General features: G+C 36.6%; 6 protein-coding genes and 2 pseudogenes across 12 annotated transcripts; 4 read left to right on the forward strand and 4 right to left on the reverse strand.

The window, feature by feature from the left end:
• The first annotated feature begins 3,955 nt into the window (after window positions 1-3,955).
• On the forward strand, window positions 3,956-5,912 carry LOC104784842 (homeobox-leucine zipper protein ATHB-4-like). 2 transcript variants are annotated; one of them, XM_010509929.3, is made up of 4 exons: window positions 3,956-4,351; window positions 4,567-4,922; window positions 5,049-5,128; window positions 5,473-5,912. In XM_010509929.3, the coding sequence occupies exons 1-4, from the start codon at window positions 4,153-4,155 to the stop codon at window positions 5,795-5,797; spliced, it is 960 nt and encodes a 319-aa protein (XP_010508231.1). In that variant the 5' UTR covers window positions 3,956-4,152; the 3' UTR covers window positions 5,798-5,912. The 2 variants fall into 2 exon arrangements, with proteins under 2 accessions (XP_010508231.1, XP_010508232.1); XM_010509930.3 differs by having other exon boundaries at window positions 3,999-4,351; window positions 4,582-4,922.
• A 2,539-nt stretch (window positions 5,913-8,451) lies between these two features.
• On the forward strand, window positions 8,452-13,552 carry LOC104784843 (protein ARABIDILLO 1). Of its 3 annotated transcripts, none has more exons than XM_010509931.3 (11): window positions 8,452-10,602; window positions 10,697-10,855; window positions 10,935-11,015; window positions 11,298-11,429; window positions 11,507-11,722; window positions 11,807-11,901; window positions 12,166-12,229; window positions 12,332-12,507; window positions 12,607-12,834; window positions 12,923-13,007; window positions 13,110-13,552. In XM_010509931.3, the coding sequence occupies exons 1-11, from the start codon at window positions 9,226-9,228 to the stop codon at window positions 13,284-13,286; spliced, it is 2,790 nt and encodes a 929-aa protein (XP_010508233.2). In that variant the 5' UTR covers window positions 8,452-9,225; the 3' UTR covers window positions 13,287-13,552. The 3 variants fall into 3 exon arrangements, 2 of the variants coding, with proteins under 2 accessions (XP_010508233.2, XP_087369072.1); XM_087512946.1 differs by having other exon boundaries at window positions 8,539-10,602; window positions 10,749-10,855; XR_015598200.1 differs by lacking the exons at window positions 12,332-12,507; window positions 12,607-12,834; window positions 12,923-13,007; window positions 13,110-13,552 and having other exon boundaries at window positions 8,671-10,602; window positions 10,749-10,855.
• A 184-nt stretch (window positions 13,553-13,736) lies between these two features.
• On the forward strand, window positions 13,737-15,137 carry LOC104784844 (B3 domain-containing protein REM22-like). The gene is made up of 3 exons (XM_010509933.2): window positions 13,737-14,025; window positions 14,144-14,566; window positions 14,662-15,137. The coding sequence occupies exons 1-3, from the start codon at window positions 13,945-13,947 to the stop codon at window positions 14,911-14,913; spliced, it is 756 nt and encodes a 251-aa protein (XP_010508235.1). The 5' UTR covers window positions 13,737-13,944; the 3' UTR covers window positions 14,914-15,137.
• A 331-nt stretch (window positions 15,138-15,468) lies between these two features.
• On the reverse strand, window positions 15,469-18,773 carry LOC104784845 (pentatricopeptide repeat-containing protein At2g44880 pseudogene; annotated as a pseudogene). The gene is made up of 5 exons (XR_002037907.2): window positions 16,507-18,773; window positions 16,309-16,380; window positions 16,097-16,196; window positions 15,895-15,983; window positions 15,469-15,789 (listed from the first exon to the last, which is right to left on the reverse strand). The product of XR_002037907.2 is annotated as a pentatricopeptide repeat-containing protein At2g44880 pseudogene (transcript).
• A 115-nt stretch (window positions 18,774-18,888) lies between these two features.
• On the forward strand, window positions 18,889-20,801 carry LOC104784846 (putative ribosome biogenesis protein RLP24). 2 transcript variants are annotated; one of them, XM_010509935.3, is made up of 5 exons: window positions 18,889-19,020; window positions 19,412-19,523; window positions 19,953-20,066; window positions 20,163-20,299; window positions 20,412-20,801. In XM_010509935.3, the coding sequence occupies exons 2-5, from the start codon at window positions 19,443-19,445 to the stop codon at window positions 20,560-20,562; spliced, it is 483 nt and encodes a 160-aa protein (XP_010508237.1). In that variant the 5' UTR covers window positions 18,889-19,020; window positions 19,412-19,442; the 3' UTR covers window positions 20,563-20,801. The 2 variants fall into 2 exon arrangements, with proteins under 2 accessions (XP_010508237.1, XP_010508238.1); XM_010509936.3 differs by having other exon boundaries at window positions 18,925-19,020; window positions 19,422-19,523.
• Window positions 20,793-22,483, reverse strand: LOC104784847 (uncharacterized). The gene is made up of 3 exons (XM_010509937.3): window positions 21,897-22,483; window positions 21,516-21,806; window positions 20,793-21,440 (listed from the first exon to the last, which is right to left on the reverse strand). Exons 1-3 carry the CDS (start codon window positions 22,008-22,010, stop codon window positions 20,889-20,891), a joined length of 957 nt encoding a protein of 318 aa, XP_010508239.1. The 5' UTR covers window positions 22,011-22,483; the 3' UTR covers window positions 20,793-20,888.
• A 357-nt stretch (window positions 22,484-22,840) lies between these two features.
• Window positions 22,841-23,260, reverse strand: LOC147943173 (glycine-rich protein). Its single transcript, XM_087512955.1, has 2 exons — window positions 23,069-23,260; window positions 22,841-23,023 (listed from the first exon to the last, which is right to left on the reverse strand). The coding sequence occupies exons 1-2, from the start codon at window positions 23,244-23,246 to the stop codon at window positions 22,881-22,883; spliced, it is 321 nt and encodes a 106-aa protein (XP_087369081.1). The 5' UTR covers window positions 23,247-23,260; the 3' UTR covers window positions 22,841-22,880.
• Window positions 23,261-24,082: 822 nt separating this feature from the next.
• LOC104784848 (ethylene-responsive transcription factor 13 pseudogene) lies at window positions 24,083-25,116 on the reverse strand (annotated as a pseudogene). Its single transcript, XR_015598204.1, has one exon. The product of XR_015598204.1 is annotated as an ethylene-responsive transcription factor 13 pseudogene (transcript).
• Window positions 25,117-25,594: the final 478 nt, after the last annotated feature.

Below are 25,594 nucleotides of genomic sequence, written 5' to 3' on the forward strand. Positions count from 1 at the left end.
TATTTATTATTCAGCAAATGTATGCTGCAGTGGTATAGTCAGTCCCATCTCTATATATTTTTAGATCCTAGGTAAACTAGATTTTTTAGACCCCTTTCACAAGATTTTTTTTTTTTTTTTTTGTCCCCTTTGTTCAAGGGATTTTTCTAAATTTGTGAACTGTTCTTGAGGATTTTCCTCTCCCGCCGCCCCCTTGAACCGGGGCTAGGTACAGTCCAAATAAAGCAGAGATAAAACCACAGCAGACTAACTGCGGACCGCTTTTACATACAAATAGAGTTAGTCTGTAGCGGTCTGTTATCCATCTTAAAAATATAACGGTCCAAACCGTAGACGGATTTGGCCGTCCTGGCCACAATTACCATTCAAACCTTTAGGATTTTCATGGTTACAAGTTGTGTGTGAATCCGAACTGACGAAAAGATTACCAACAAATACTATATCTATGCGATTCATCTTTGTGAGCGTCAACCATTTAAACTTACCCCATACTAAAATTTTATTTCAAAATCCTCCTGAGATGTAGTATATTTTATCAAATAATTATATGTTCTACTGAGGTATAACAACACTTGAAATCTCGTCGATTTTTTTAGTAAACGACAAATTTTGCTCTGATAGAATTCGATCTAGTGCTTGATCACCTACGCAGTACTAGTTGAGAATACATATACTAGTGTTTATTTCTCTATCAAGAAATCTGATTTCTGCATCACTGCATGCATGTGAACAGCTGTTATTCCGAAATTCTAAAAATCTTACAATCATGTCCAGAGCATAGCCTTATTTTCTTCTTATTTTTTTCTCTCCAAAGCGTAAGCATATGTTATTAACAGACAAATTGCACGAATACCCCCCAATAATATATAATACTCGAGAATTAATCAAATCTTGGACCGGACCAAGATAAGTGACGGGCTTCCCACGTGGACATGTGTAATGATTTCGAGTAAATTGTTAGATACGTCGTTACAATCATGTGGTACAAGTACGTGAAAAAATATAATAATTATTTTGTAATGATTATATTCGTTCAGCGAACAATTATTGCTGGATCAACATTATAATATAGTAGTACTATCTACAGTAGTACTATGGTCGAATATATATACTATATTTTTGGACGTCATTGATGGTAAATTAATCTGTGTAAAAAATAAAAATATGTTGAGGAACAGACTAGTATAAAATGTTACTTATCAAACAAAAAAATGTTCAGAAACAGATATAATAAATTGAGATTATCTGGAGTATTATGTAGACTTTTTAATTATACAGCGGGCAGCAAATTGAAAACACACGCGTATATAATCATGTGCCTATAAATTGGATCTAGCTAATAGATTATTTTGAAATTAGATTACTAAAACTAGCACACTTATATAAATCCCCAGAAAGATATACCAACAAAAATTAGGATCTGGAATTAATTTAAGGTGATATATAAATCTCAGCTCAAACCGAATCTAGGAAAAATGAAAGGAGAACGAACACATGCATTGGGAGAGAGCTTTTGCACATGGTTATGGTCTTATGGACACACACGTGGGACCATAGTTTGTATCCTCTTTTGAATAAAAGATGTGTCAAAATTATTGAACTCATGATAAGTAAATATTTTAATATTCATGCTTGATTACTTCATAAATCTCATTATTTTATATTCATGCTTGGGTTACCTAAACTCGTTATTGGTGAAACATGGGTTTTGGTTGCTTTGGTCGGTTTTCATCGGATCATGTTCTTAGCTGTCTCTTACCAAAAATATATATTACTCTTTAATTCCCTCGCCATTTTGTTATAACATACTTAAAATAAGTAACTATACAAATAGTCATAATATAAATCAAATTTACGTATATGAATATAATATATTGAGTTGTGTTTTGTTAAAAATTGATATTGAGTAGTAGTATTTGTTAGGTATTGCAAAAAGAATATGAGCCTACTCGTAATGGTTTTGTGTCCAATACTAATATTGTGGTTGGAGGATTATTTAATGAAATGCAGTTTTGTCGTATTGATTTCAACTTTTTTTGTATTGTTCAAAGTTCAAACGTTTCTCTTCTATACACATTCTTCTCGCATCAACGCTTTTAACCTGAACAAATAAGTGCGTGATGTACACGCGAGAAGAGTAATAAGGATGTTAAGTAAAGAACCACCGAGCCGGAGAGAGAGAGAGAGAGAGAGTATCCAATGATTACAGAGAAGTGGATGTCTGGTCGTGGAGGAACAAAAATTACGCCGCACGAGTGTGGTCACTGGCGGGGACCATGTGCTGCCCGCCACGTTGGCAAACTTCCCACGTGAACCCCTTCCCGTTTCCCACGTGACCTCCACCGCTGCTTCTGAGTTCTTTTAATTTTTCTTTTGCTTCAGTTCCACACACCATCCATCACACGCTCTTTATTCCATAATTTCACATTCACGAACATGTGTATGTATATATATATGTGGACTCTAACATCATCTAACAGTCATTGCGAGACAAATTCAACTGATCATGAAAGAACAAAAAATGGATTAATTTGATTTCAGATTACAACTTAATTAATTTTGTCACCAACTTTATATTTATATAGCATTGTACGGTTCATAACTAAACCCATGTTAATTTAGTTAGTTTAAGGCAATACTATTTATATTAACCTATTTGTAGTAGTGTTTATTTTAAAATTAGAGTATAGTAGTAATATTTTGTATAACTATCGTTTTCAGACTACTATTACTATCAAATCAACCAACCAGTTAGCCAATTAGGCTCCAAATCAATTACCGGAAGAAAAAAAACAAAAGTTTCCAAGAAAAGGTCAAAGCAAGTTTTAAGAGTCAATGAAAAGCATGACCGCATTGATTGAAGATACATAATAAGTCAATACATATTCATGATTAACATTAAGAAATTAAGAAAAGATTTTTGGAAGTAAAACACACATTAATTTGTGGTTGAAAACGTTATTTAACTTTAAAATTAATTAATTAACAAACAAGACCTGTCTTGTCTGTAACTCTCAAAGAAACTGAAGTAGTAATAATGATGGCATTATCAACAACTTTGAAAACAGCAAAAAATATTGTTTCAATGACAGGAAGTAGCCGTAGTAGTAAACTCTACCATACCACCACTAGTCTTTTCCAAATGTCCGTTTTATATTTGACTTGGCCATAATAATCCAATGGGAAAAACACTTGAATTTCGCTTTAGTTGACCAGAAGAATTAGTACTACTACTAAATACTAATCAAAGGGAGAGTTTTTGGAAAAAGGGAACAATAAATGAATTGAAGATTAATTAGAGAATCAAATGCACGTTGTTGGGTTCACAGGTAGTCTGAACCCCCATGCAGTGTTATGTTTAGGCTCTGTGTAACCTATCATCAATACGATATCGTTTTCTGACTACCATACCCATTTTGAGCCCAACGCCACTGTCTCCCCGCTCCACCTCCACGCAAGGCTACCTCGCGTTTGTAGTTCACGAGCGACCCCTACTTTTACCTTCTACATCTGTGATCTGTCTTTTTCCTCTTAAAATACCCTTCTCATGGTTTAAGAAATAAAACAATTCGAACATTGACCAAAAAACAAAAGATCCTGTTATATTAAATATTTTTAGTAGATATACAAAGCGTACGTGTGCATTACTTTCCAAAAGTATCAAGTTTGCATTATGAATTAATTTTAGAGAATTAAGAAATAAATGATTATTAAGAGATGAAAGTTAAAAAAACGTAAAACAAAACCAAATATTACTGTCAAACACAATAAAATATCTGAGATTTGGTGTATTAAAATGCTAACGTCTGTAATTGACTTTTAGGAACAAAAATTCATTTGTTAAAAAGCTCAACGTATTATTGAAAAAGAAAACGCATTGGAGTTGAATGAGTTTTTTAATTTTATTTTTTCTAGCATTGGTTAATTCTTCTTTTTTTTTCGAAGAGAGAGGAGCAGGTAACAGTATATATCATCATTGAAATTACAAGGGTCTCTCTGACACAAGTCATCATTGAAACCCCAAGCCCCCCACCATACCCCTATCTCTCTCTCTATCTCTCTTTACATTTCAACTTCTGTGTGTATATATAAATTTGCTAGTCGTATCTTTAACCAGCACTACTACATTCGAGAAAATCTTTTGAGAAAAAAATGGGTGAAAGAGATGATGGGTTAGGTCTGAGTCTAAGCTTGGGAAATAGTCAACTAAAAGAACCATCTCTGAGGTTGAATCTTATGCCTTTTACAACTTCTACTTCTTCTTCGTTTCCTCACATGCACAATCAGATTAATAATAGCCATCCCCAGAAGATTCATCACAACTCTTGGACTCATCTATTTCAATCTTCTGGTAACATGTTTTCCTCTTTTTAATTTCATTGTATTTTTTTTTATTAAAACATTCAATGTCTTGAAGTTCTGTTCATGTAGACTTAAGACATATCTTCGGATCTATATGTCTCATATCATAGATCCGATCTTTTTTTCTTTTCTTTTTTAATAAAGATATAATTAGTTTTAATTATTTCCGAAATTTAAGCTAGAAACGTTTTTCGATTAATGTAGGAATTAAACGTACAGCTGCAGAGAGAAACTCCGACGCCGGATCTTTTCTAAGAGGTTTCGACGTGAACAGAGCTGCGTCTTCGGTGGTGGCGGTAGTGAACTTGGAAGAAGAAGCTGCCGTCGTCTCGTCTCCAAACAGCACCGTATCGAGTCTGAGTGGGAACAAGAGAGATCTTGCGGCGGCGAGAGGAGGAGGTGAAGAGCACGAGGCGGAGAGAGCTTCTTGCTCACACGGCGGAGGAAGCGACGACGAAGACTGCGGAAACGGCGACGGGTCAAGGAAGAAACTACGGTTATCAAAGGAACAAGCTCTTGTTCTCGAGGAGACTTTTAAAGAACATAGCACTCTTAATCCGGTTAGTGACATTTTTAGTAATTGCATTTTTCGTAATTTATGACTTCTTATTGCATGGACGTCGTTTGATTGGCTTCTTTCTAAATAAAAACTAAACTTGCTTTCCTTGAATAATCGGATTGGGCAGAAGCAAAAGCTGGCTCTAGCAAAGCAGTTGAATCTAAGGGCAAGACAAGTGGAAGTGTGGTTTCAGAACCGAAGGGCAAGGTAAAGAAATTATCTCTGTTTTCTAGGGGTATTACCGGGAATTTGAGTATTACAAAAACCTTAGTAATTGCTATGATAGGGATATAATTGTACTTTTATGACCCATAAAGTGATTTTCAGTTCCCCTGTCCTAAAAGAAAATCCTAATAAGATCTCTGCCTCTGTACTGTCACATGAGAAGTTTTTTTTTTTTTACTTTTTTACTACAGCGCCTTTAAGACACATGCATGCGTACATATTAACTCCACTTTTGTTTTTTTTTTTTGGATTCTTCTGTTTTCCTAGTAAGTTTTATTTTCACTACTTAAGATGATTTTTTTTTGAATTATGTTATGTGTACATAGGACGAAGCTAAAACAAACGGAGGTTGATTGTGAGTATTTGAAGAGATGTTGCGATAATTTGACGGAAGAGAATCGACGGTTGCAAAAAGAAGTGTCGGAGCTGAGGGCGTTGAAGTTGTCTCCACATCTCTACATGCATATGACTCCTCCTACTACTCTCACCATGTGCCCTTCTTGCGAACGTGTCTCCTCCTCCTCCTCCGCCAATGTGACCGCCGCTCCTCCTCCTCCTCCTCCTGCTACGGTGGTTGGGCGGCCAAGTCCGCAGCGATCCACTCCTTGGACTGCTATTTCTCTCCAGCAAGTGCAACGATCAGGTCGCTAGGGATGTTTATTTTCGGTAGTTTGTAGCTTAGAACTAAGATATAAAAGTAATGCAAATTTTTAAAAATTAGCTTCTATCTGTTGAAAATGGAAACGAAAGAAAGGTTCAATTTGAAGCTCTAACTCTTAACATTGTAAAAGACTTTGACGATATGGGAAATATTGCAACTACCTAGCTTTTACGGGAATGGTTATAGACGAAAAATTGGAATAAGTACCCCGAAATGTCATTTTTTGGTCATAAAGGCCTTTGTACTTACTTATACTTATGGTACGTGTGTTGTAGTTTTATTAGTTTTCCAGAATAGTAACGTTTGGGAAACTAGTGAGTTGTTACAACTGAATTGGTTTTCTCATTTCTGACCTGTAAAAGGATTAGCCTTCTCAGAATTCAATTTTGGCCGGTATTTGTTTATTACCTCCAAAATTCTGAGAGAGATTAACAAAAGAAAAAAAATTTGTATAATAAAACTTGATGGGCTTAGATAAAGATAAACCAACACTTTTTCTTTTTTCTTTTATCATGGTGGGCTTTTTGCCGGCGTTATTTTGCTATGCATAGATGTTCTTCTTTTTTTTTTTTTCTTTCGTTGGGTTTTAGAACCGACACTTCAGAACGGGTCAATATGTTGTTTTTCTTCTGGGACATGCCCAAAACGAGATGATGATGAAAGGATTCATAATCTCATTCATAGATATACAAACTCTCTAAAAGACTAATAAAACATGAAGTGTAAGATAAATATTGAAAGTAGCTAACATAAGATGACAATGATGAAAATTGCTTCGTTAAATGTAAGTAAAACAAAGCCTAAAACTTGATGCATACTTAACTGTCCTATTTTAAATTTTGATGAGAATCCCAAGTCATTTTTTATTTATTTTTGGAAGTTTTTATTGCTCTGATCAAATGGAGAACTTTGTCGATACTCTTATCATTGTGTGCCATCGTCGCCTAGAAGTAGGTCGATGGTTTGTTACATATTTTAATTATTTATCTAATCCATGTTTATATTTATTGGTGATGTTGTTGGTAAAATACCTTTGTGTCTTTTTTTAGAGAGATCTGTGTGAGGAACTTTCAAACATCAGTTTTAATGAAACAAAAGAAGAGTGTTCCAATTGGAACATAAATCTCTTAACAAACGAATTATCAATATATAGAAGTAATTCCTAATCTTACACCTAATCAATAAAATTATTGGCCTACACGGTTTTGGGTCCAAATCAGCGGCTTGTGAGGTTAGTCTCGAGCCACCTCCTTTTTCTGTCTTCTTTGGTTTGCCCCACATTTTTCAAAATTTCGTATCTCTTATCCCCACAATTTTCAATTTATAAGACACCTTTAAACAATAAATGAAGGGAAACGGTATGATATTGCATACTGACAACAATGCCAAAATTAAACTCTCACTATAAGCTATATTTTGAGTATGATTTCAACTAACTCTCAAAGTACATTCGTATGGGGTGAAAACTATAAAATAAGAAGTATAGTGAAGAAGTCGATAAAAAAAGGAAAAGAGTTGTACTAAGACTAAGAGATGACGATTCCTATATTCAATATGGTCAACAACTGATCAACATATATATCTCATTCCTTTCTAAATTCAGTACTTTCAAAAAGAGTAACCTTTCTAATTTCTTACCATGATAGATGCACAAAACCAAACCTCGATTTATTAAAGTCCGATCTCTTAATGTTCAGTTCAACCAATACAAAAAGATTCGAATTAAATAATGATATACACGACTAATTTCCGGAACTATTATGATTATGAAAAGTAATAGTACTAGTAATTTTCTCGTTTTTACTGCAAGTTCTGATTTCTAAATTTCTAATACTGCTCCTTTGGCTCTTGTTTGTATTGTGAAGATCAGTGGAGAGTGGAGACATCAATATGGTAGACTTAGTTAGTAGTTAGTACATATTTTTATTAAAGTGAATAGACACTAACAAAAGGAATGATATTAATATATCTGAAATTTCATCCATTGTGATGTTCACATGTGGCATTGTTCCTTTGTTGTTTGTTTCACTACTTCATGATTATTATTGTTTAACATGCATAATTATTTTTTCTACCTAAAAATGAAATCAGACAAGATTTGTTGCATACTTTGATATGGTATGGATAACAATCTATTTATTTTTTCCTAAAGAAATGTATGTTTATGATTTATAACATATATTTTGAATCCAAAAAGAGTGATTTCAGAACTAAAGCCTAAAAGAATTGTCAATTTTGTAACACAATTTTTTGTTTTATTAGTGGTTTCAGAACTAAAACACAAAGGAGTAATCAACCTAAAATATGTAAATTCTCAACTTTGTGTTCCAAGTTCATGAACTAAAACGATTTCAAGAATCAAAATCCGTTTTAATACATGAAATTGGAACGCAAAAAAAAAAAATCAAAGTGGATATTCTTAAAAACTCTATATTAGAGAATAATTTTTATTTTCTTCATTCTACAACAATTTTGTTTATCATTATTTAGTTGTCCAAACCCCAAACATGTGTCAACACAAAATATAAATTGACTAATTTAAAATGTACATATGTAACTATTTATTCAAAGAAGTAAAAAAAAACATTTTAATAATGTAATAAAATCAATAGAATGCAGAAAATCAAATTGTAATTAAAAAGGTAAATACAAAATTAATAGACAAAAAAAAAAAAAAAAAAAAAAAGTAAACCGTGGCAAAGGAGGTGAATTCATGGTCTCTCTCTCTATCATATTCGTATATGAGCTGTGTTTTCATCACACGAAGCCCTCTTCCTCCCTCAAAGCCCCGACCCGGAATTTTCCAATTCCCCTCATCATCTTCATCTTCATCATCATCTTCTTCTTCTTCTTCTCCTCTCTTTGTGCCTCACATAAATATTAAAAAAGGGGTCGTGAGAGAAAGGTCTTTACTTGAGAGAGGTCTTTTTGGTTTCTTACAGTTTTCGGGTTTCGCCTGAATTGTCTCTGACCTTCACTCTCTCTTTCTCTTTACTTTGAAATTCCCATTGATCTTCTCATCTTGTGAGTTTAATGTCAATACAAATCTGTTGAAGAAAGGTCAGAGATTGTTTGTTTGCTCTTTTTCTTCTATTCGAGGGTTTTTGTCTTCGTTGAGCTCTTGAAATTTCGTGTTTTTAATCTAATCGTATCATGTAATGTGTCATTGATTTCGATATGGTAACTGGGTTTTGAATTAGTCTCTGAGCCATCCAAGCGAAAAGCTTTAGACTTTTTGTTTCTCCTGTTGCTGCTATTGAAAGATCTGTGTCTTCGTATACCCTTTTATGGAGTTTGTGATCATCGTTTTCAAGGTTGAGGCTTGAGAGAGGGATGTATTAAGCAAAAAGTTTGGATTTTTATTCCGGTAGCTGCAAGAATAAGTTACTGCTCTTTTAGATTATATCTGATCAAGACAATGAGCCGTAGGGTAAGGAGAAAGTTGGAGGAGGGAAATGGGAAAGATAAGGTTGTTTTGCCAAGTTATCCTGAGACTAGCGATGAGGATTTAGTAGTAGTAGCTCCTGAGATTCTTCTTCATGGTTTTGTTGATTGGACTAGTCTGCCTTATGACACAGTGATTCAGTTGTTTACTTGTTTGAACTATCGTGATCGAGCTAGCTTGGCGTCAACTTGTAAGACGTGGAGAGGTCTTGGTGCTTCTTCTTGTTTGTGGAGTTCTTTGGATCTTCGTGCTCATAAGTTTGGTGCTACAATGGCGGCTTCTCTTGCTTCTAGGTGTGTTAATCTTCATAAGTTGAGGTTTCGTGGGATTGAATCAGCTGATTCCCTTATACATCTCAAAGCAAGGAATCTACTTGAAGTAAGCGGCGACTATTGCAGGAAGATCACAGATGCTACATTGTCAATGATCGTGGCACGTCATGAGGCACTTGAGAGTCTCCAACTTGGACCAGACTTTTGTGAGAAGATCACTAGTGATGCTATAAAAGCTGTAGCCTTTTGTTGTCCAAAGCTTAAAAAGCTTCGCCTTTCCGGGATTAGAGATGTTACTTCTGAAGCCATTGAAGCTCTGGCCAAACATTGTCCACGGCTCACTGATCTCGGGTTTTTAGATTGTCTAAACATCGATGAGGAGGCTCTGGGAAAAGTTGTATCTGTTCGGTACCTCTCTGTTGCTGGGACATCAAACATAAAATGGTCAATTGCATCGAATAAATGGGATAAACTTCCGAAACTAACCTGTTTAGATGTCTCTAGGACTGACATTGGTCCCTCCACAGTTTCTAGGTTCTTGACATCGTCGCAGAGCTTAAAAGTATTGTGTGCTTTAAACTGTCATGTCCTCGAAGAGGATACAAGTTTCATCAGCTCCAACAGATTCAAAGGAAAAGTCATACTTGCTCTGTTCACTAACGTTTTCGATGGACTTGCTTCTATATTCGCCGGTTATACAAAGAAACCCAAGGATATCTTTTCCTATTGGAGAGAATTGATGAAAACAACCAAGCATAAAGCCGTTGATGACATTATGCTTTGGAGCGAATGGTTTATCTCTCATACGCTTCTACGAACTGCAGAGTGTAATCCACAAGGATTGGATGAATTTTGGCTGAATCAAGGAGCCGCATTGCTGCTTACTTTAATGCAAAGCTCACAGGAAGATGTCCAAGAGAGATCAGCTACTGGACTTGCAACCTTTGTAGTTATTGATGATGAGAATGCTAGTATAGACTGTGGAAGAGCTGAAGCAGTTATGAAAGATGGAGGTATCCGTCTTCTTCTAGAACTTGCCAACTCATGGCGAGAAGGGCTTCAGTCAGAAGCTGCAAAGGTTGCTTCTTCTTTTTGTCTTGTCATTTTTGATACTGGAATTTTGATACTATTGACTGGACACACTTACATTTTTCTTGATTTGATATTATTAGGCTATTGCAAATTTGTCGGTAAATGCTAATGTTGCAAAGTCTGTTGCTGAAGAAGGAGGAATCAGAATTCTCGCTGGTTTGGCAAAGTCAATGAACAGACTTGTGGCTGAGGAAGCTGCTGGTGGTCTATGGAATCTCTCTGTCGGAGAAGAGCATAAGGTAAGCCTCCCAATTATCTATAAGAATCTTGTTGTTACTCTTGATTTTTCAGCACTCATTTTATTTTTTTCTCTAATAGAATGCTATTGCTCGGGCTGGAGGAGTGAAGGCACTGGTCGACCTTATATTTAGATGGCCAAATGGCTGTGATGGAGTCTTGGTACGCTTTCGCCACCTTAAAGCTTCACCCATACTGTTTTGTTTCTAGATATACGATCGTAATATCCATACCTCTACAAAAAAAATTCTTTGATAAATTTTAAAACCCTACTTAAAACGGAGAAATCTTAGGATGTTTATGTGAATCCATTTGTAAAGAAGTAGTAGTATGGACAAATCAATTTTTAAAGTGAAACTCGCAATAATACTTCAGTTAGAAAGTGTCATTTTTGGATATTTCCCTTCTTTCTATATGGACGATTTACCTAATTTATGTGATTAGGAACGAGCTGCGGGAGCATTAGCAAACTTAGCAGCAGATGATAAATGCAGCATGGAAGTTGCAACAGCGGGAGGTGTACATGCTCTTGTGATGTTAGCTCGGAATTGCAAGTACGAGGGAGTGCAAGAACAGGTAAATTCCGTTTCTTAGTTTTACAAAAGTTCTTTTTGAGGTTGAGTTTGGGGTCTAACTGTGTTCTTATTTTCCAGGCTGCTCGTGCTTTAGCTAATTTGGCTGCTCATGGAGATAGCAACAATAATAATGCTGCGGTTGGACAAGAAGCAGGTGCATTAGAAGCTCTTGTCCAACTTACACAATCGGCTCATGAAGGTGTTAGACAAGAAGCTGCTGGTGCGCTATGGAATTTGTCGTTTGATGATAAGAATCGAGAATCTATCGCTGCAGTTGGTGGCGTTGAAGCTTTGGTATGCTTCTAATTTGTTTTAATTTGATTACATTGTTCATCTGCATATGTAATGGGAATTGATCACTTTTGTTGATTATTTTAGGTGGTACTCGCGCAGTCTTGTTCAAATGCATCAACAGGTCTTCAAGAAAGAGCTGCTGGTGCACTTTGGGGATTATCAGTTTCAGAAGCAAACAGGTGCTAAAAACATCTGAATCTAAGTTTTATGTGTTGCGTATATAGATTGTCACCTGATTTGTTAAAGATTAATGTAGAAGCATAACAAGGCCGGAAGACCATCTTGCTTTAACATGTTACACATGCTGATACTTTTTATTTTGCTTGCATCAAGTTGTGGCTTTGGTTTAGCAGAGAAGTATTAAAGGAGTTTCTTATTAATTTATTGTTACTGTCATTTTCCTTGATAATAATCCTCTCATTGCTCTTTCCGATCTCTATCAGTGTCGCGATTGGACGTGAAGGTGGGGTTCCACCACTTATTGCACTTGCACGGTCTGAAGCCGAGGTAAGCAATTTGTTGTCAAGTCTTGTGGCTTTGAGCTAGCCATTAAAGGGATAATCTGATAAATAAGAAACCTCAATGTGTTGGCTTTTTCGTCTTCTTCAGGATGTACATGAAACTGCAGCAGGAGCTCTATGGAATCTTGCTTTTAATCCTGGTAATGCACTCCGCATTGTTGAGGAAGGAGGAGTTCCAGCTCTTGTTCACTTGTGTTTGTCTTCCGTCTCAAAAATGGCTCGATTCATGGCTGCATTGGCTTTGGCATACATGTTTGATGGAAGGTATACTTATATATAACTCAGCTAATAAACATTCCAAAGTTATATCTGGTTCTTACAGTTTTTGACATGTTTTCGATCTGAATTTTCAATCTGCAATAGGATGGAGGAATACGCTCTGATGATAGGAACTTCTTCATCAGAAAGCACATCTAAAAGCATTAGCTTAGATGGGGCAAGAACGATGGCTCTTAAAAACATTGAAGCTTTTGTTAAAACTTTCATGGATCCTCAAATCTTTGCAGCTGCTCCTGTTTTATCTACTCCTATTATGTTGGCACAAGTGACAGAGAGAGCTCGCATACAAGAAGCTGGGCACTTGAGATGCAGGTTAATAATATATTTGCCTCTCTCTATCTCCATTGTGGTTTGATCTAGAACTGATTTGAAATTTTGAAATATATTGCTCTCTTTGCAGTGGGGCTGAAATTGGAAGATTTGTAACAATGTTGCGTAATCCTAATTCGACACTCAAAGCATGTGCTGCGTTTGCACTTCTTCAGGTATGTAAATATGTGAAAACAAAACATTGTGCCGTGTTCTCTCTGTTGTTGGTTAACCAACTGATGCATATTTTTTTCTTGTTGTTCTTTCTGGTCAAACAGTTTACAATACCAGGTGGTCGTCATGCAATGCATCACGCAAGCCTTATGCAGAATGGGGGAGAAGCAAGATTTCTTCGTTCTGCAGCAGCAGCTGCAAAAACGCCTCGTGAAGCTAAGATCTTTGTGAAGATTATCTTACGCAATCTCGAGCATCACCAAGCGGAATCTTCCATTTGAGCCTTTTAGAAAGAGAAAAAGATAGTGAAAAGTCCCATTTGACTTAGATTACCTCTGTATCTCATCAAATAGACAAGAAGCCAAAAGCCAAAAGCCATACTGCAAAAACCAAACTTCTCAAGATGCTTGCTTTTATCAGACCCAAAGAATGTTCTCTCTGTGACTTGTGTTCTTCTTTTATCACGTTTTTGATAAATTTTCTGTAATAACAACATGTCCAAAGGATTAGGAAAGTGGTTTCTTTATATCCTATATCTTCTTCATCATTCCTTTTTGACTCTCTGCCTCTGTTTCACTTCTTCTGACATTTATACTTTGACCTTACCACACAAAAAAATTGACCATAATACTCTCTGCTCTGTTAAGTAAATCATATGGGCTTTTTAGATTAAGCCTAATGGGCCTAGATATTTTTACTTTTAATATTATAATCTTAAAACACGTAACATCAGAATTGATGAGTGTGATTTAAATATTGGACGTCCGACATTGTTTCCCTGCTGAGTACCTGAAACGCGAATTCACAGAAGCTCTGTTTTGTTACCTTTTTCATGTATACGTAATGTAGCTCCCCGGTGTAGGTTGTATTATTATCTCTCTCTCTCTCTCTCTCTCTCCAAAACGGAGATCTCAAATCCAAAACGAGTTAACGGAGAAGATGACGACTCAAGGTTCCAACGGAGATCTCATTCAGAAGTTCTTTAGGGTGTACATACCAAACTTCACCGAAGATAACATGGTACTGGTTACATTCTTGCTCTGTTTTTGCAAAGTTTTGTCCTTTTTCTGACTTTGAGCAAAATTTCTTCGAGTACAAACTAAGAGATGTGTGTGTTTTCAATTGTTTCTATCTACAGAATCTACCTTTTGTTTCGGACACTACCTCAGGGATGCATCTTCCTCAGAAAGTGACAGTTAAAAGCGTGTCTTCGGGTAACATATGGAGGATGGAAATGACAACGAACGGTGAGAGTGACGCTCTGTTTCTCCAGGACGGATGGAAGAAGATCGTCAAGGACGAGAACATCACGGAGCCAGTTTTTTTGGTCTTCGAGTTCGATGGTTCTCGCTTGTTCCACTTCTGCGTGTACGAGCACAGTACCATGTGTAAGAGGACGAGATCTCTTATTGAAAAAGAAGTGATTGAAGTGGAGAGTGAAGAAGAAACTGAAGATGTGAATGTGGAGAGTGAAAAGAACACAAAAGGGTCGCCAGTTGATGAATATCTAGACGACGAACTGAATTCGTCTTTTCCGGTTGATATGACTCAGTCAAGAACGGTATGTCATCAATTAAGCAGAATTTGAATAGTTCTTTTCAAATGACTTATATGGTTTTTTGTCATTCATTAACTTGACATTCTGATGTTGCACAGCGCATACCGTCGCTACTTATAAAGGACTACAAGTTGACATTTCCAAACTTGGTTACTGTACGTGACAAGATTGGGAAATTAAAGAGGAAAATCTTGGTTTGGAAGAACGGATCTGTTTATCTCAGTGGACTCAGCAGTTTTATCCGAAGGAATCATGTGAAGCAAGGTGATAAAATGTTCTGCGAACTAAAGATGGTTGATGGTTATATCGGTCTTGTTCATGAAATCAAGGTCCATATTATCAAAGGCTGATCTCGTATATTCAAGATGGTGTTACTTCTTCAATCTTATCGATGACTGAATTGTTTAGCTTATTAATGTCAGTTGTGTTGAACATGGTAGTTTCTCATTTGTTTCCTTATGCATTTCACAACACCTTGCAACTTGCAACTTTTGTTTCCTACACTAGTTAAGCTTCTGAATGTGTTCTGTGTTACTGAAACTTGTGGAAGTAACTAAAGTATGAGGTTTTAAAAGTGTTTATGTTACTCGTTAATAGTCACATCTTTGGATTTTTTTTTAATTTATGTTTCTGTATCACACTTGTCGAGTAGCTATTTTGCATTGTTTTCAATGTTAACCTGTCCCTTAGAAACTTGAAATTCATATCTTTGTAGATGGATCACTCTCGTTCAACTTCTAAGACAGACATATAATATTTATGCTTTTGTAACTAGTAGGAGTTACTGTAGAGAAGTAAATTGCAAACTTTGATCCGAGGAACATGCGAGGCAGAGGCACCGTCACTACTTAAGTCTCTCATCATTTTGTGTAGACACTGAACTTTGTAGTATCATTATATACTTATTTGTTGCAGAAAAACTAGTAGCTAAGTCTTTTTGCGGCAAAACAAAATGGTTTTCAATGATGTTTCTACATTTCGATCCTATAACTTAAGAAGATAGGTTGTCGGATTAAACAAGGAAACATTGAAACCGAAACAGGAAATTTTAAAAAGCAAGAAAAGAAACAGAGGTTCAAAGGCTGTAAGAGAGAGAGTGATCACACTCATCACTTGGGAGGATTTATGAAACCAGAGTGTATAGAAGAACATTCTTTATCTGATTCTTCAAGATTGTAGTGTTGGAGTTATCTCTTGATTCAATAGTATCTCCTTTAGTCTTGCACCTGACATGAAACTAAAAGATTATAAAGTTGTCTTTGGCTTTTGTTTACCTTAACTAAATGCAAAGAACCAGAATCATTAACTGAAAAGACTAACAGAAAACTCACCTATTACATTGCACTCTGATCGAGATGATGCATCATTGCGATTCTTGCAATGTGTGCACATCCAGTCTCCATCACGCCATTGTTTTGCTCTACGTAATCATCAGTCATTGGGAAGGTTACATAAAGTTCTTCAAGAGTTAGTGGAAAAATTCTAGAATTTAGGAAACAAGTAAACAATGGAGACGAGAGTTCAATATCGTACCACTTTCCCAAGTAAAGCAGGTGTTTAATGTTGCTGTATAAATGGGATAGGAAGTTACCAATGGCCTCATACCAGGAAAAGATGCATATATCACTGAAGTCTGCACAACGAGCCAGCCAGAAGAAACAGAGATTAAAAGTTTATACAGAACAAAAATACTAATGAATATACTAATTAATTTATGCTATCACTAAGTTGTAACTAATCCTTACATATCTTTGATTCAGTCTTGCTATCCCATTCATGAGCCAAAGCTTCTGATGCTAATATCTTTGTTCCAAGAGCTGCAACGCAACAACAACAAAAAAAACTCCCAAAATGAAAACTTGTGTCCAAGGAATATCAGAGACCTTAATGTTATATACAATTGCACAACATGGATATGTGTTCAAATTAGACAAAAGCCATACCTAGTGGAGCTGTTTCATTGCACTGCAGAGACATACCAAACAAAGAACTGAGTATGGAGCTTTTTAAAGTTTCCACTGCAGAGGAACACGAGAAGAGTAATTGATTCCTCGGATGATGACTTGCATTAAGCAGAATCTAACTTGTTCGTGGAGACCTTTGATCTGTGTGTGTGCCTTGCTCTCTGAGTCCATTGGTCTGAACATGGAGGTTCCCTCTCTTAGAATGACACAACTAACTCTTATTGCCCCCAAGTATTTCATATTGAGTAGCATGTGATGAACTAATATGAAACTGTGAGTTACTCTCACCAGTTGGCTTCCTCCTCTTTCATGTGCATAAGCAGCTTCTCGAGAACCATATGTATGCTTCGCCGATGAGGATGGGCTGTATCTCCTGATATAAACTCAGAAACGATATAATTTATCTCAATCAAGCTACATCCAACCTCTTTCTTGGCTTCGTTCTTCCTCATCATGTTTTTCACCATCCCGAAATCATCCCATCTTTTATCTGCAGCGTACAAGTTCCTCAACAGAACATAATTCCCATCATTCTGTGGCTCCAATTCGACTGCCTTCTTCAGAATTCTCTCAGCCCTTTCTATATCCTTGTATTGACCACATGCAGACAAGAAAGAGCTTAGAATTATACCGTTTGGCTCAAAAGGCATGTTTGTAATCAAATCCTCTGCTTCGTCTAGGTTCCCTGCTCTGCCTAGTATATCAACCATACAGCCATAGTGCTCAATTTTAGCATTCAGGCCAAATTCTTCTCTCATCACGTGGAACCACTTTCTTCCTTCCTCCACTAATCCGCCATGGTTACAAGCTGAGAGAACTGCAAGCACTGTGACCTCATCTGGCTTTACTTCTTTCAGCATTGCCAAGAATAGATCCAAAGCTGCACGTGCATTCCCATTCAAAGCATACCCATGTATCATAGCATTCCAAGAGGCTACTTCTTTCTCTGGCATCTCATCAAACATTCTTTTCGCCTTCTCTATCTCCCCACATTTCGAGTACATATCAAGAACTGCAGTACACACTTTCACCTTCTTATCGAGCTTTTTCCTCTGCACAAAATGGTGACACCATTCACCCAGACTGAGAGCACCCATGTCAGAAATAGCTGGTAGCACACACACAATAGTCACATCATCCGGATCTAGAGAGGTGGTTGCCTGCATTTCTTGAAACAATTTGACAGCTTCAAGAGGTTTTTGATTCTGACAGTATCCTCCTATCATTGTATTCCAAGAAACTAAGTTCCTTTCTGGCATAGCATCAAACAAAAGCCTCGCAGATTCTATGTCATTGTTGTTGCAGTAACCATGTATCATAGTGGTCCACGTGATAACAGTTCTATGAGTCATCTCATCAAACAATCTTCTGGCAGAGGTCATATCTCCAGACTTAACGTAACCATCCATCATTGCGTTATATATCACAACGTCCTTGACTTGAGGCATCTCATCAAAGAGCTTACTCGCCAAATCCAGCTCTCCACACCTAACATACCCACAGATTAGAGCCGTCCAAGAAACCTCACTTCTCTGAGGCATTTCATCGAACACATTCCTCGCACACCCCATCCTCCCAAATTTGGCATACATATCAACAACTCCAGTCGAAACATACATATCTGCACAAAACCCAGATCTCCAAATCTGGCTATGCAACTGTAAACCTTGGTTAACACACAAACTCAAAGTACACGACTTTGTCAAAGTCGTGAAAGTAAAATTATCAGGAGCAAAACAAGTATCTTCCTTTCTAAGATCTCTGTAAAGAGCAAACGAATCAGTGTAATGACGAGTTTCAAGATAGGCCTTGATCATGGAGTTACACAGGAAACTGTCTTCTCTGTGAGGCCTTTGATCGAACAACTTACGGGCATAAGTAATCCCAACAACAGACGAAGAACAAACCAAGAACTTGGTGAAGATTTGAACGTTGGTCTCTATGGCGTGGCGGAGCATGAAAGCATGAATCTGAAGAAGTGAGAATCTGCCGTGGCGGTGACATTGTTGGAGAAGATTAAAACACTTTCTCGCAGTCGGAAGCCATACCGGTTGAGTTTCACGCTCGTATACCATCATCGTCTTATTGCAAAACTATGAGCTTAATGCTCTGTAAAGTCTTCATCGACCATGAGTCATTAGTATAATCATCAATTCATCATCATCATCATCATCATCATCATCATTGCAAAACCAAACGCTTACTACCAGAAACTGTAATTTCTATTTTCTTCTTAAAAAAAAAACAAAAACTGAAAATTTGCGTTAATGGGCCAAAAACATACATGAGATATGGGTTGCATAATTGTTGGGCTATGGGCCTATAATTAAAATAAAGGGCCAGAGCAAAACGACGACGTTCGGAGGTTTACATAAACCCTAATCGTCTTCTTCTCGCGGCTGGCTACTTTGTCTTTAGAACTCTCCTTTTTTCGGGAGGCTGAAAGCGAAACCTGTTCTTGAAATTGCTCTCGCTAATTAGAATCACCTACAGGTTTGTCCTTAATTCTCAATATGCCTTTTTTCCCAATTTATTCTCATAACCTATCTCCTTCGTTTGTTTTTTTCGTGTTATGATTCTTCATCTCTTGTTGAAATCTAGGGTTTTAAAATGTTAAAATTTTCATGATAAATAATCCTAAGGTTCTTCTGCTTACTACATCCGTGGACGAGTTTTTTGAGTTGTATACTGAAGAACCTCTTCATAGTAACCATAAGTTTTGATAAAAATTGAAACTTTTAATCTTGCTTTCTGCTTCTTAGTTCTTATTTATAAGTCAAACATCTTTATTTCTAGGAAAGTAGATTCCTTCTTCTGTGTGTGTTGGTTGTGATTTTTGTGGTTTTAGTTTCAGATTTTTACATGTCTTTTAACTTTGGTACAGTCTCTTGTAGGGGTTTCAAAGACGAGGCAAAATGAGATTGGTTAAGTGTTGGTTCTGCTCGTCCACAATATATCCTGGACATGGTATTCAGTTTGTCCGCAATGATGCCAAGGTAATTTATTTAATATGGCATCAATCTTTATATTACCCTGCTTGAATCTTTTGTATGGTTTAATTGATATGCTTTTGTGGTTTTAAACATTTTCATCTGCTTTGCGGTAGAAATATATTATGTTCATGAGTTCATCATATTTCCTTAGTCCTAGCTAAAGGAAGCTTAAATGACCAATTTTGAAGTCTGTCGTTAGTTGGATGATTGTTTAGCTAAAGATGACCAGTTTTGTCTATTCTTACGATTTGATTAGTGTTTCCAAATTAATGGCATCTTTGTCCAGGAGTTTAGTATGTAAGAAGCCTACAAATCTTTTTGTTCTTGTTTTGAGTGTAAACGCTAACCAAGCATCTCATCTGTTTTCATGTAATCGCTTAGCTTTGTTTCTTATGCATATATTGTGATTGAGTTTTATCTTCTCCTTTGCAGATTTTCCGGTTCTGTAGGTCGAAATGTCACAAGAACTTCAAGATGAAGAGAAACCCACGTAAAGTGAAATGGACTAAAGCATTCAGAGCGGCACATGGAAAGGACATGACTAAGGTACGTGTTAAGTATTTATGCTTCTCCGGGGCTATATAGTTAATGCTCGCAGCTCACCATTCTGCTTGTCTTTCTTTGTTTCCTTGACCCTAAAAGGATAAAACATTTGAGTTTGAGAAGAAGAGAAACAGACCTGAGAGATATGACAGGAACGTAACAGAGAATACACTCAAGGCTATTAAGAAGATAGATAAGATCAGAAGCGCTAGAGAGGCCAAACATATTGAAAACAGGTATACATTCCTTCTTCTTCTACAAATCCTTGTAAACACTGCTTGTATGAATTTGAAATTAGACTCTGTTTTTGATTATGATTGTTTTGTTTTTTTTTTGTGTGGGACTTAGGTTGAAGCCAAACAAACAGAAGAAATTCAATGAGGATACGAAGGAGCTAAACAACCAGATTAGTTTGGTCCGGGCTCCCGGAGTTTCAGAGAAGGTCAAAGTTGTTGTTCCCAAAGAGAAGTCTATTCAAAACGAAGCCATGGAAGAGTGATTCTGTGGAAACGTTATGATCCATTTAAAAAGCCTACTCACTTACTCTGAAGCTGGTTGTCATCTTATAAAAAAAGCCTTACTTTAGTCCATGAGTTTTTTTAATGTCTTCAAAAAAGAAAGTTTTGGTTTTTGTACTGATAAAATGACTTTTAAGTTACTTTCATTTGCAATGTATTATTTATTTCTTTCTGATAGAAAACAAACAGAGTCGAGAGTAATATTTATGCCTTTTGTCTTCTTTGGTGTTATGTTTTCTCTTTCGTTTTATATAAGCTATGCGCAATGTAACATAAGCTAAAAAAGTGGCATTTATCATGCAAATGTTTAAGAGACATCCATAGCATCAATGATCTCAAAATGCATTTGCAAATCAGGAAGTCTACCAGAAAAATAGAATCTTTCAAGGACCTGTAGTTTCCCACCGGAATTTTCAGTTTCAGCTTGGAGCAAACTAACCAACTCATCTTTTTCCTTGCGAATCAAGCCACGCTGCTTATCACACCACTGCCTAGGAGTTCCATGAATGACAATGCGTAGCGAGTCTGCTCGTCGTGCAATGCGTTGGGAGATTCTCTGCACGACATTGTGATCAGTAATGTAGGCACCAGAAGAGTTCAGTCCTACATCGATGTAATGAACTTGAGAAATACTGCTGAGGAAGCTTTCTTTGGAGGCTGGAATGATCTGAATCTTTTCATGCTGGCTCATAGGTTCGGCAAAGTTTATATCCAAGGAACTCATCTCACTCATGAGCTGGTTTATCACAACTCCACCTTTGCTAAACCCAAGAACAATAGTTCTGGGACAGTGATGAACTGATGCAATCTGGTCTATCAAACACAATTCTTTGCCTTCCTTCAAAATGAGTTTCTTTGCCTGGTTTTTGATAAATCATATGGTCAATATATGAAAGCTAAAGAGAGTAATTGATAGCATAAACGAGAGAAATACCTCATGGAGGCAACTAGATAAGAAGGAGACAATGGATGAAGAAGCTGGGAAGCCAGTTGGGAGATAAGATTTTGGTTCTCCCCATTGATTCACTGATGGAACAAAGTCCTTGTAGATAGCAAATGGTCCATCAAAGACAGAAGCTTCAACAACCCAAGCATTAACAGAGTTACCAAATTTAGAAACAATGATCTCAGCTACTTTCTGGAGATCATAGAGCCTCTCAATCACAGGACTACCAGTGTCTTGAACTCTGTCCCCATGAAAAAATATTGCATTTGCAGAAGGCACCTGCGGATTTAAAAAAAAAAAATGAAGCTTTTTTTTGAATTGAGCATGAATCTGAAAGGAACAGAGAATAAAAGAGAAAGTGGCACTCACAGTCAGGATTTTGGAAGAAGAAGATGAAGAAAGGCAAAGAGATGCTGCAACTCTGTAGTAGTTTCTAGTACTAGCATCCAACGGAATATTCAAAACGCCGGACCATCGTTCCATGATGATCAAACGAAATCTAAATTTCGACTCTTTAACGAGTTAATCGATCAAAGACCGTGACTTTGATAACAACACTCACTTGGGAATTTTGACGAACATGTTGTGTGCGTTAAATCACAAGGACTACGTCAACAGATGCGAGTCTACAAAAAGTCTCTGTTCGTCACACTACTCCTTAAGAGCTTCTCTAGATTGGATATGATATGGTGGTATGTGATAAGACACCGGATGTGTTGAGAGGATGCTGATCAGGGAGGTTGAGCTTTATGGATTAAGCTAAAGACTCAGGATCAGGGTCTTGTAATCTTGTATTGGTCTGTGGATTTACTAATTTGGTGATTTATTACGTTTTCTAAAAATAGAAAAAGGATTCCGTAATTATAATGCTATGACAAAACAGTGATAATAATTATTTGATGTTTTGAAGTTTGGTCAAAGAAGGTTTTGAGTTTACTTTGTGTTTGATATATCATATAGTTTCAATAAATTAAACTTTTATTTCTCTTTTATGAAAAGTTAAATAAGATTATGGTATATGTATGACTATGCATTAAACTCAAAAGGATGGTGTAAAGTTTAGTTATTAGGTAGCAACGTGTACTAGAGTCGGAGGATTTGATTGTTGAACTAACCTTAATAGAAATCCATGGATTGTCAAAATAATCTTTAAAAAAAACACACAATAAGTTGAACTAACAAAAAGCTCAAGCCAACCATACACAAGCCGTAAACTACACCTACCAAAAACCATATATGATATTGTACACAATAGTATTTGCAAATCTTGCCACTATATAAACTCAATCGCACATCTTTAAATTTCTCATCAGCTAGCACAAAGCAAATACAAGTAAAGCATTTAAAGGAGGCTTAGCCATAATCAGAGAGATTCATTAACACACCCAAAATGGCATCATCATACAAGTTCTTTCTCATTGCTTTTTTAGTGAGTCTCTCTTTCTCTAATATGATCAACACTTGCTTGGCCTCACGAAAGCTTCTCCAGCAACAACCTCTTCCTCAAATTCCAAATCTGCCTATCCCGACAATGGGATTACCTCCATTGCCGTCAACATTGCCACAACCAACTCTTCCCACAATGCCCACTGCAATGTCTCCATTTCCAATGCCATCAACGTTGCCACAACCAAACCTTCCCACGATTCCCACAACAATGCCTCCAATGCCAACTTTGCCTTCATTTCCGACAGTAATTCCGACTAATCTCCCATCCATTAATATTCCATTCTTCTCCCCTCCGCCTTCTACAACTACATCGAGTCCTTGAATTATCACTTCATGTGATTGATGTATCTTTTTATTATATTATTTGTTGTAATGAGTTGTTGTTTCATTATTCTTGTGTGTTTTGGTTTGGTTAGTTACTCATACCGCCGCTTGATGCTTTGTACCTTCAATTTACTTCTTATTTTAATTTGTGTTGTATTTTGTTAATTTTTTTTGTGTGATATATTATAGCCTATAAAATAATCATTCAAGGTTGTTTGTGTCAGAAAAGATCGGTTGAGTAATGAACCGAAAAGATTAAGAACTAATCATAATTTCCCATTGCTTTCATGTAACCAAAGCTTCCTAGTGTGGTTGGACATACTTATCTCAAAATTTACATAAATACTATACTGTTATAGTTAAAAATACATATTTGTTATTACACATATAATGTAGTATATCTCAAATCCTAGCAACAATGGCTGCGGAAACAAAAAAAAAAGGGAAAAAAACGTGATCATTGTGATCAATACCAAATTAATGCGTAACTTTTCTCGTAACGTAGAAGCAGCCCATCAACTTCAACTCCCACAACGTGTCATGATTTTGCTATTTCCAAGCTGAAATCGAAAGATTCGGCCACCAAAAGAAATGTCTTCAATATAGGCCTATCCAACTTCCTTAAGATGCTGACAATATAAACACAGCTCAAAAATTTCCAAAAATGGTAGAAACAAAAAAAAAGACATCATCGAGCAAGGTGACATTGTCATCTACATATATCTACAGTTGTAGTATTTAAATTCAATTTGTTAATAATCTATGGAATCGAAAAAAAAAAGAAAAACAAAAAAACCTCCATATATATATATATATATATATATATTCCATCACATTACATAAGATCATATGATCATATGATTCATACAGCAAACTCGATAAACAAATATTTGCTTATTAAATATTAAAAAAAAAAAAACTTTACTTAAAAGTTAATTAAAGAAACTAAATCATGTTTGATTATCAGAATAAGAAGAACACTCAGATTGATCAATTAATAAACTACCATCGAAGCAAAACTGATCCACCGAGAAATCCAACTCCGGAACCACAAACCTAGACTGCTCTCCTTCTTCCATCTTCTGCTCCGGCGACAACTGCTCAGAAACACTACTCGGATCCGGCGAACGACGGCGAGGCCTAATCCTAACCGGCTCGTATTTACAAGACCCAATCAAATGCGGGAAGTTAAGCTTAGCTTTCGATCCCCTAAGCTGAAACGCCGCTCTGTCGTAAGCCACCGCCGCGTCTTCCGGCGTCTCGTAAGTCCCGAGCCAAACCCTAGCTCCGTTCTTTTTCGGATCCCTAATCTCCGCCGCGAACTTCCCCCACGGCCTTCTCCTCACTCCTCTGTACTGCATCCCCTTTTGCCTCGGCGCGTGCGATCCACTCGCCTTCGTTGTAATAGGCTGCTTCTTCTTCTCTTCTCTAACGAAAACTACGTCCGTCGTCGTTGCCGGAGATGATGAAACGGGGGGAGGAGGAACGACAGGTGTCCAGCCGGAGCTGACGGCGTCGCGGAGAGTGTTGTAGATAGCCATGTCTTGTGAGTCGTCGACACTTAACGGCAAATCGCTCCAGTTATCGTTTAAGATAACGTTGCTGAAACTTGGGTTACGGAAGTACATCTGTGACTGTTGTGAGTTAACGCCGTTATTCACGGATTCAGATGAGTTTATTAACGAGTCGCTGTAATTAAAACCAGACATTAAAAAGGTTTAATTAATGAACCTTGATGATGAGAGTGGATTAAGAGAGTGAAAGCTGTTTTTTTTTTTTTTTTTCAGTTTGTACAGTTATGATTGTGTTTGTTTTGGAAATCGAATGAAGTGAAGAGAAGGTTTATAAAGGTAATGGATTGAGAGAAGGTCCATGGAAGGTTCTTTAAAGTACTGAAACGACGTCGGTTGATTAGTGATAGTTGTTACGTTCTTTGAAGATTCGTTTTGTTTTTTTTTTCTTTTACTTGCCTCGTTCTTTGTTAATAATAGAACAGTGACGAAATATTTTGTTTGGACTATTGGTCTTGTTTTGGTCTTTCTTTTTCAATGATATTTGTCTTTCTTCATTTTTTTTTTTTATAGTTCTGTACCTTGCTTGATGTCAAGTCAAAAACGATATATAAAAATCAAGAAGATATCGTATACTTTATGTGTTGATGTTATTACCAAAATCTGTAAGTTATTTAAATTTTAGTTTAAGAAAGTAGGTCACATGTGTAAATCATTTTGTGTCAGGCTACGATAGCCTAGCTAGGCCGAATATTTTATAAATGATCGAATATAATTCTTTCA

Source organism: Camelina sativa, chromosome 5, assembly GCF_030686135.1.
Source record: "Camelina sativa cultivar CO46 ecotype springtype chromosome 5, ASM3068613v1".
Taxonomy (NCBI): Eukaryota; Viridiplantae; Streptophyta; class Magnoliopsida; order Brassicales; family Brassicaceae; genus Camelina; species Camelina sativa.

Bases quoted from the DNA above. Each gene is read 5' to 3' on its own strand.
- LOC104784842 (XM_010509929.3), top strand. From the start codon at position 4,153: ATGGGTGAAAGAGATGATGGGTTAGGTCTGAGTCTAAGCTTGGGAAAT. The intron at 4,352-4,566 runs GTAACATGTTTT...CGATTAATGTAG, and splicing joins TCATCTATTTCAATCTTCTG to GAATTAAACGTACAGCTGCA. The intron at 4,923-5,048 runs GTTAGTGACATT...CGGATTGGGCAG, and splicing joins AACATAGCACTCTTAATCCG to AAGCAAAAGCTGGCTCTAGC.
- LOC104784843 (XM_010509931.3), top strand. From the start codon at position 9,226: ATGAGCCGTAGGGTAAGGAGAAAGTTGGAGGAGGGAAATGGGAAAGAT. The intron at 11,430-11,506 runs GTAAATTCCGTT...CTTATTTTCCAG, and splicing joins ACGAGGGAGTGCAAGAACAG to GCTGCTCGTGCTTTAGCTAA. The intron at 12,508-12,606 runs GTATACTTATAT...AATCTGCAATAG, and splicing joins GCATACATGTTTGATGGAAG to GATGGAGGAATACGCTCTGA.
- LOC104784844 (XM_010509933.2), top strand. From the start codon at position 13,945: ATGACGACTCAAGGTTCCAACGGAGATCTCATTCAGAAGTTCTTTAGG. The intron at 14,026-14,143 runs GTACTGGTTACA...TTCTATCTACAG, and splicing joins ACTTCACCGAAGATAACATG to AATCTACCTTTTGTTTCGGA. The intron at 14,567-14,661 runs GTATGTCATCAA...GATGTTGCACAG, and splicing joins ATATGACTCAGTCAAGAACG to CGCATACCGTCGCTACTTAT.
- LOC104784846 (XM_010509935.3), top strand. From the start codon at position 19,443: ATGAGATTGGTTAAGTGTTGGTTCTGCTCGTCCACAATATATCCTGGA. The intron at 20,067-20,162 runs GTACGTGTTAAG...TGACCCTAAAAG, and splicing joins ATGGAAAGGACATGACTAAG to GATAAAACATTTGAGTTTGA. The intron at 20,300-20,411 runs GTATACATTCCT...TGTGGGACTTAG, and splicing joins GCCAAACATATTGAAAACAG to GTTGAAGCCAAACAAACAGA.
- LOC104784847 (XM_010509937.3), bottom strand. From the start codon at position 22,010: ATGGAACGATGGTCCGGCGTTTTGAATATTCCGTTGGATGCTAGTACT. The intron at 21,807-21,896 runs GTGAGTGCCACT...TTAAATCCGCAG, and splicing joins CTTCTTCCAAAATCCTGACT to GTGCCTTCTGCAAATGCAAT. The intron at 21,441-21,515 runs GTATTTCTCTCG...ATCAAAAACCAG, and splicing joins TATCTAGTTGCCTCCATGAG to GCAAAGAAACTCATTTTGAA.
- LOC147943173 (XM_087512955.1), bottom strand. From the start codon at position 23,246: ATGGATGGGAGATTAGTCGGAATTACTGTCGGAAATGAAGGCAAAGTT. The intron at 23,024-23,068 runs GTAATCCCATTG...TTTGAGGAAGAG, and splicing joins CAATGTTGACGGCAATGGAG to GTTGTTGCTGGAGAAGCTTT.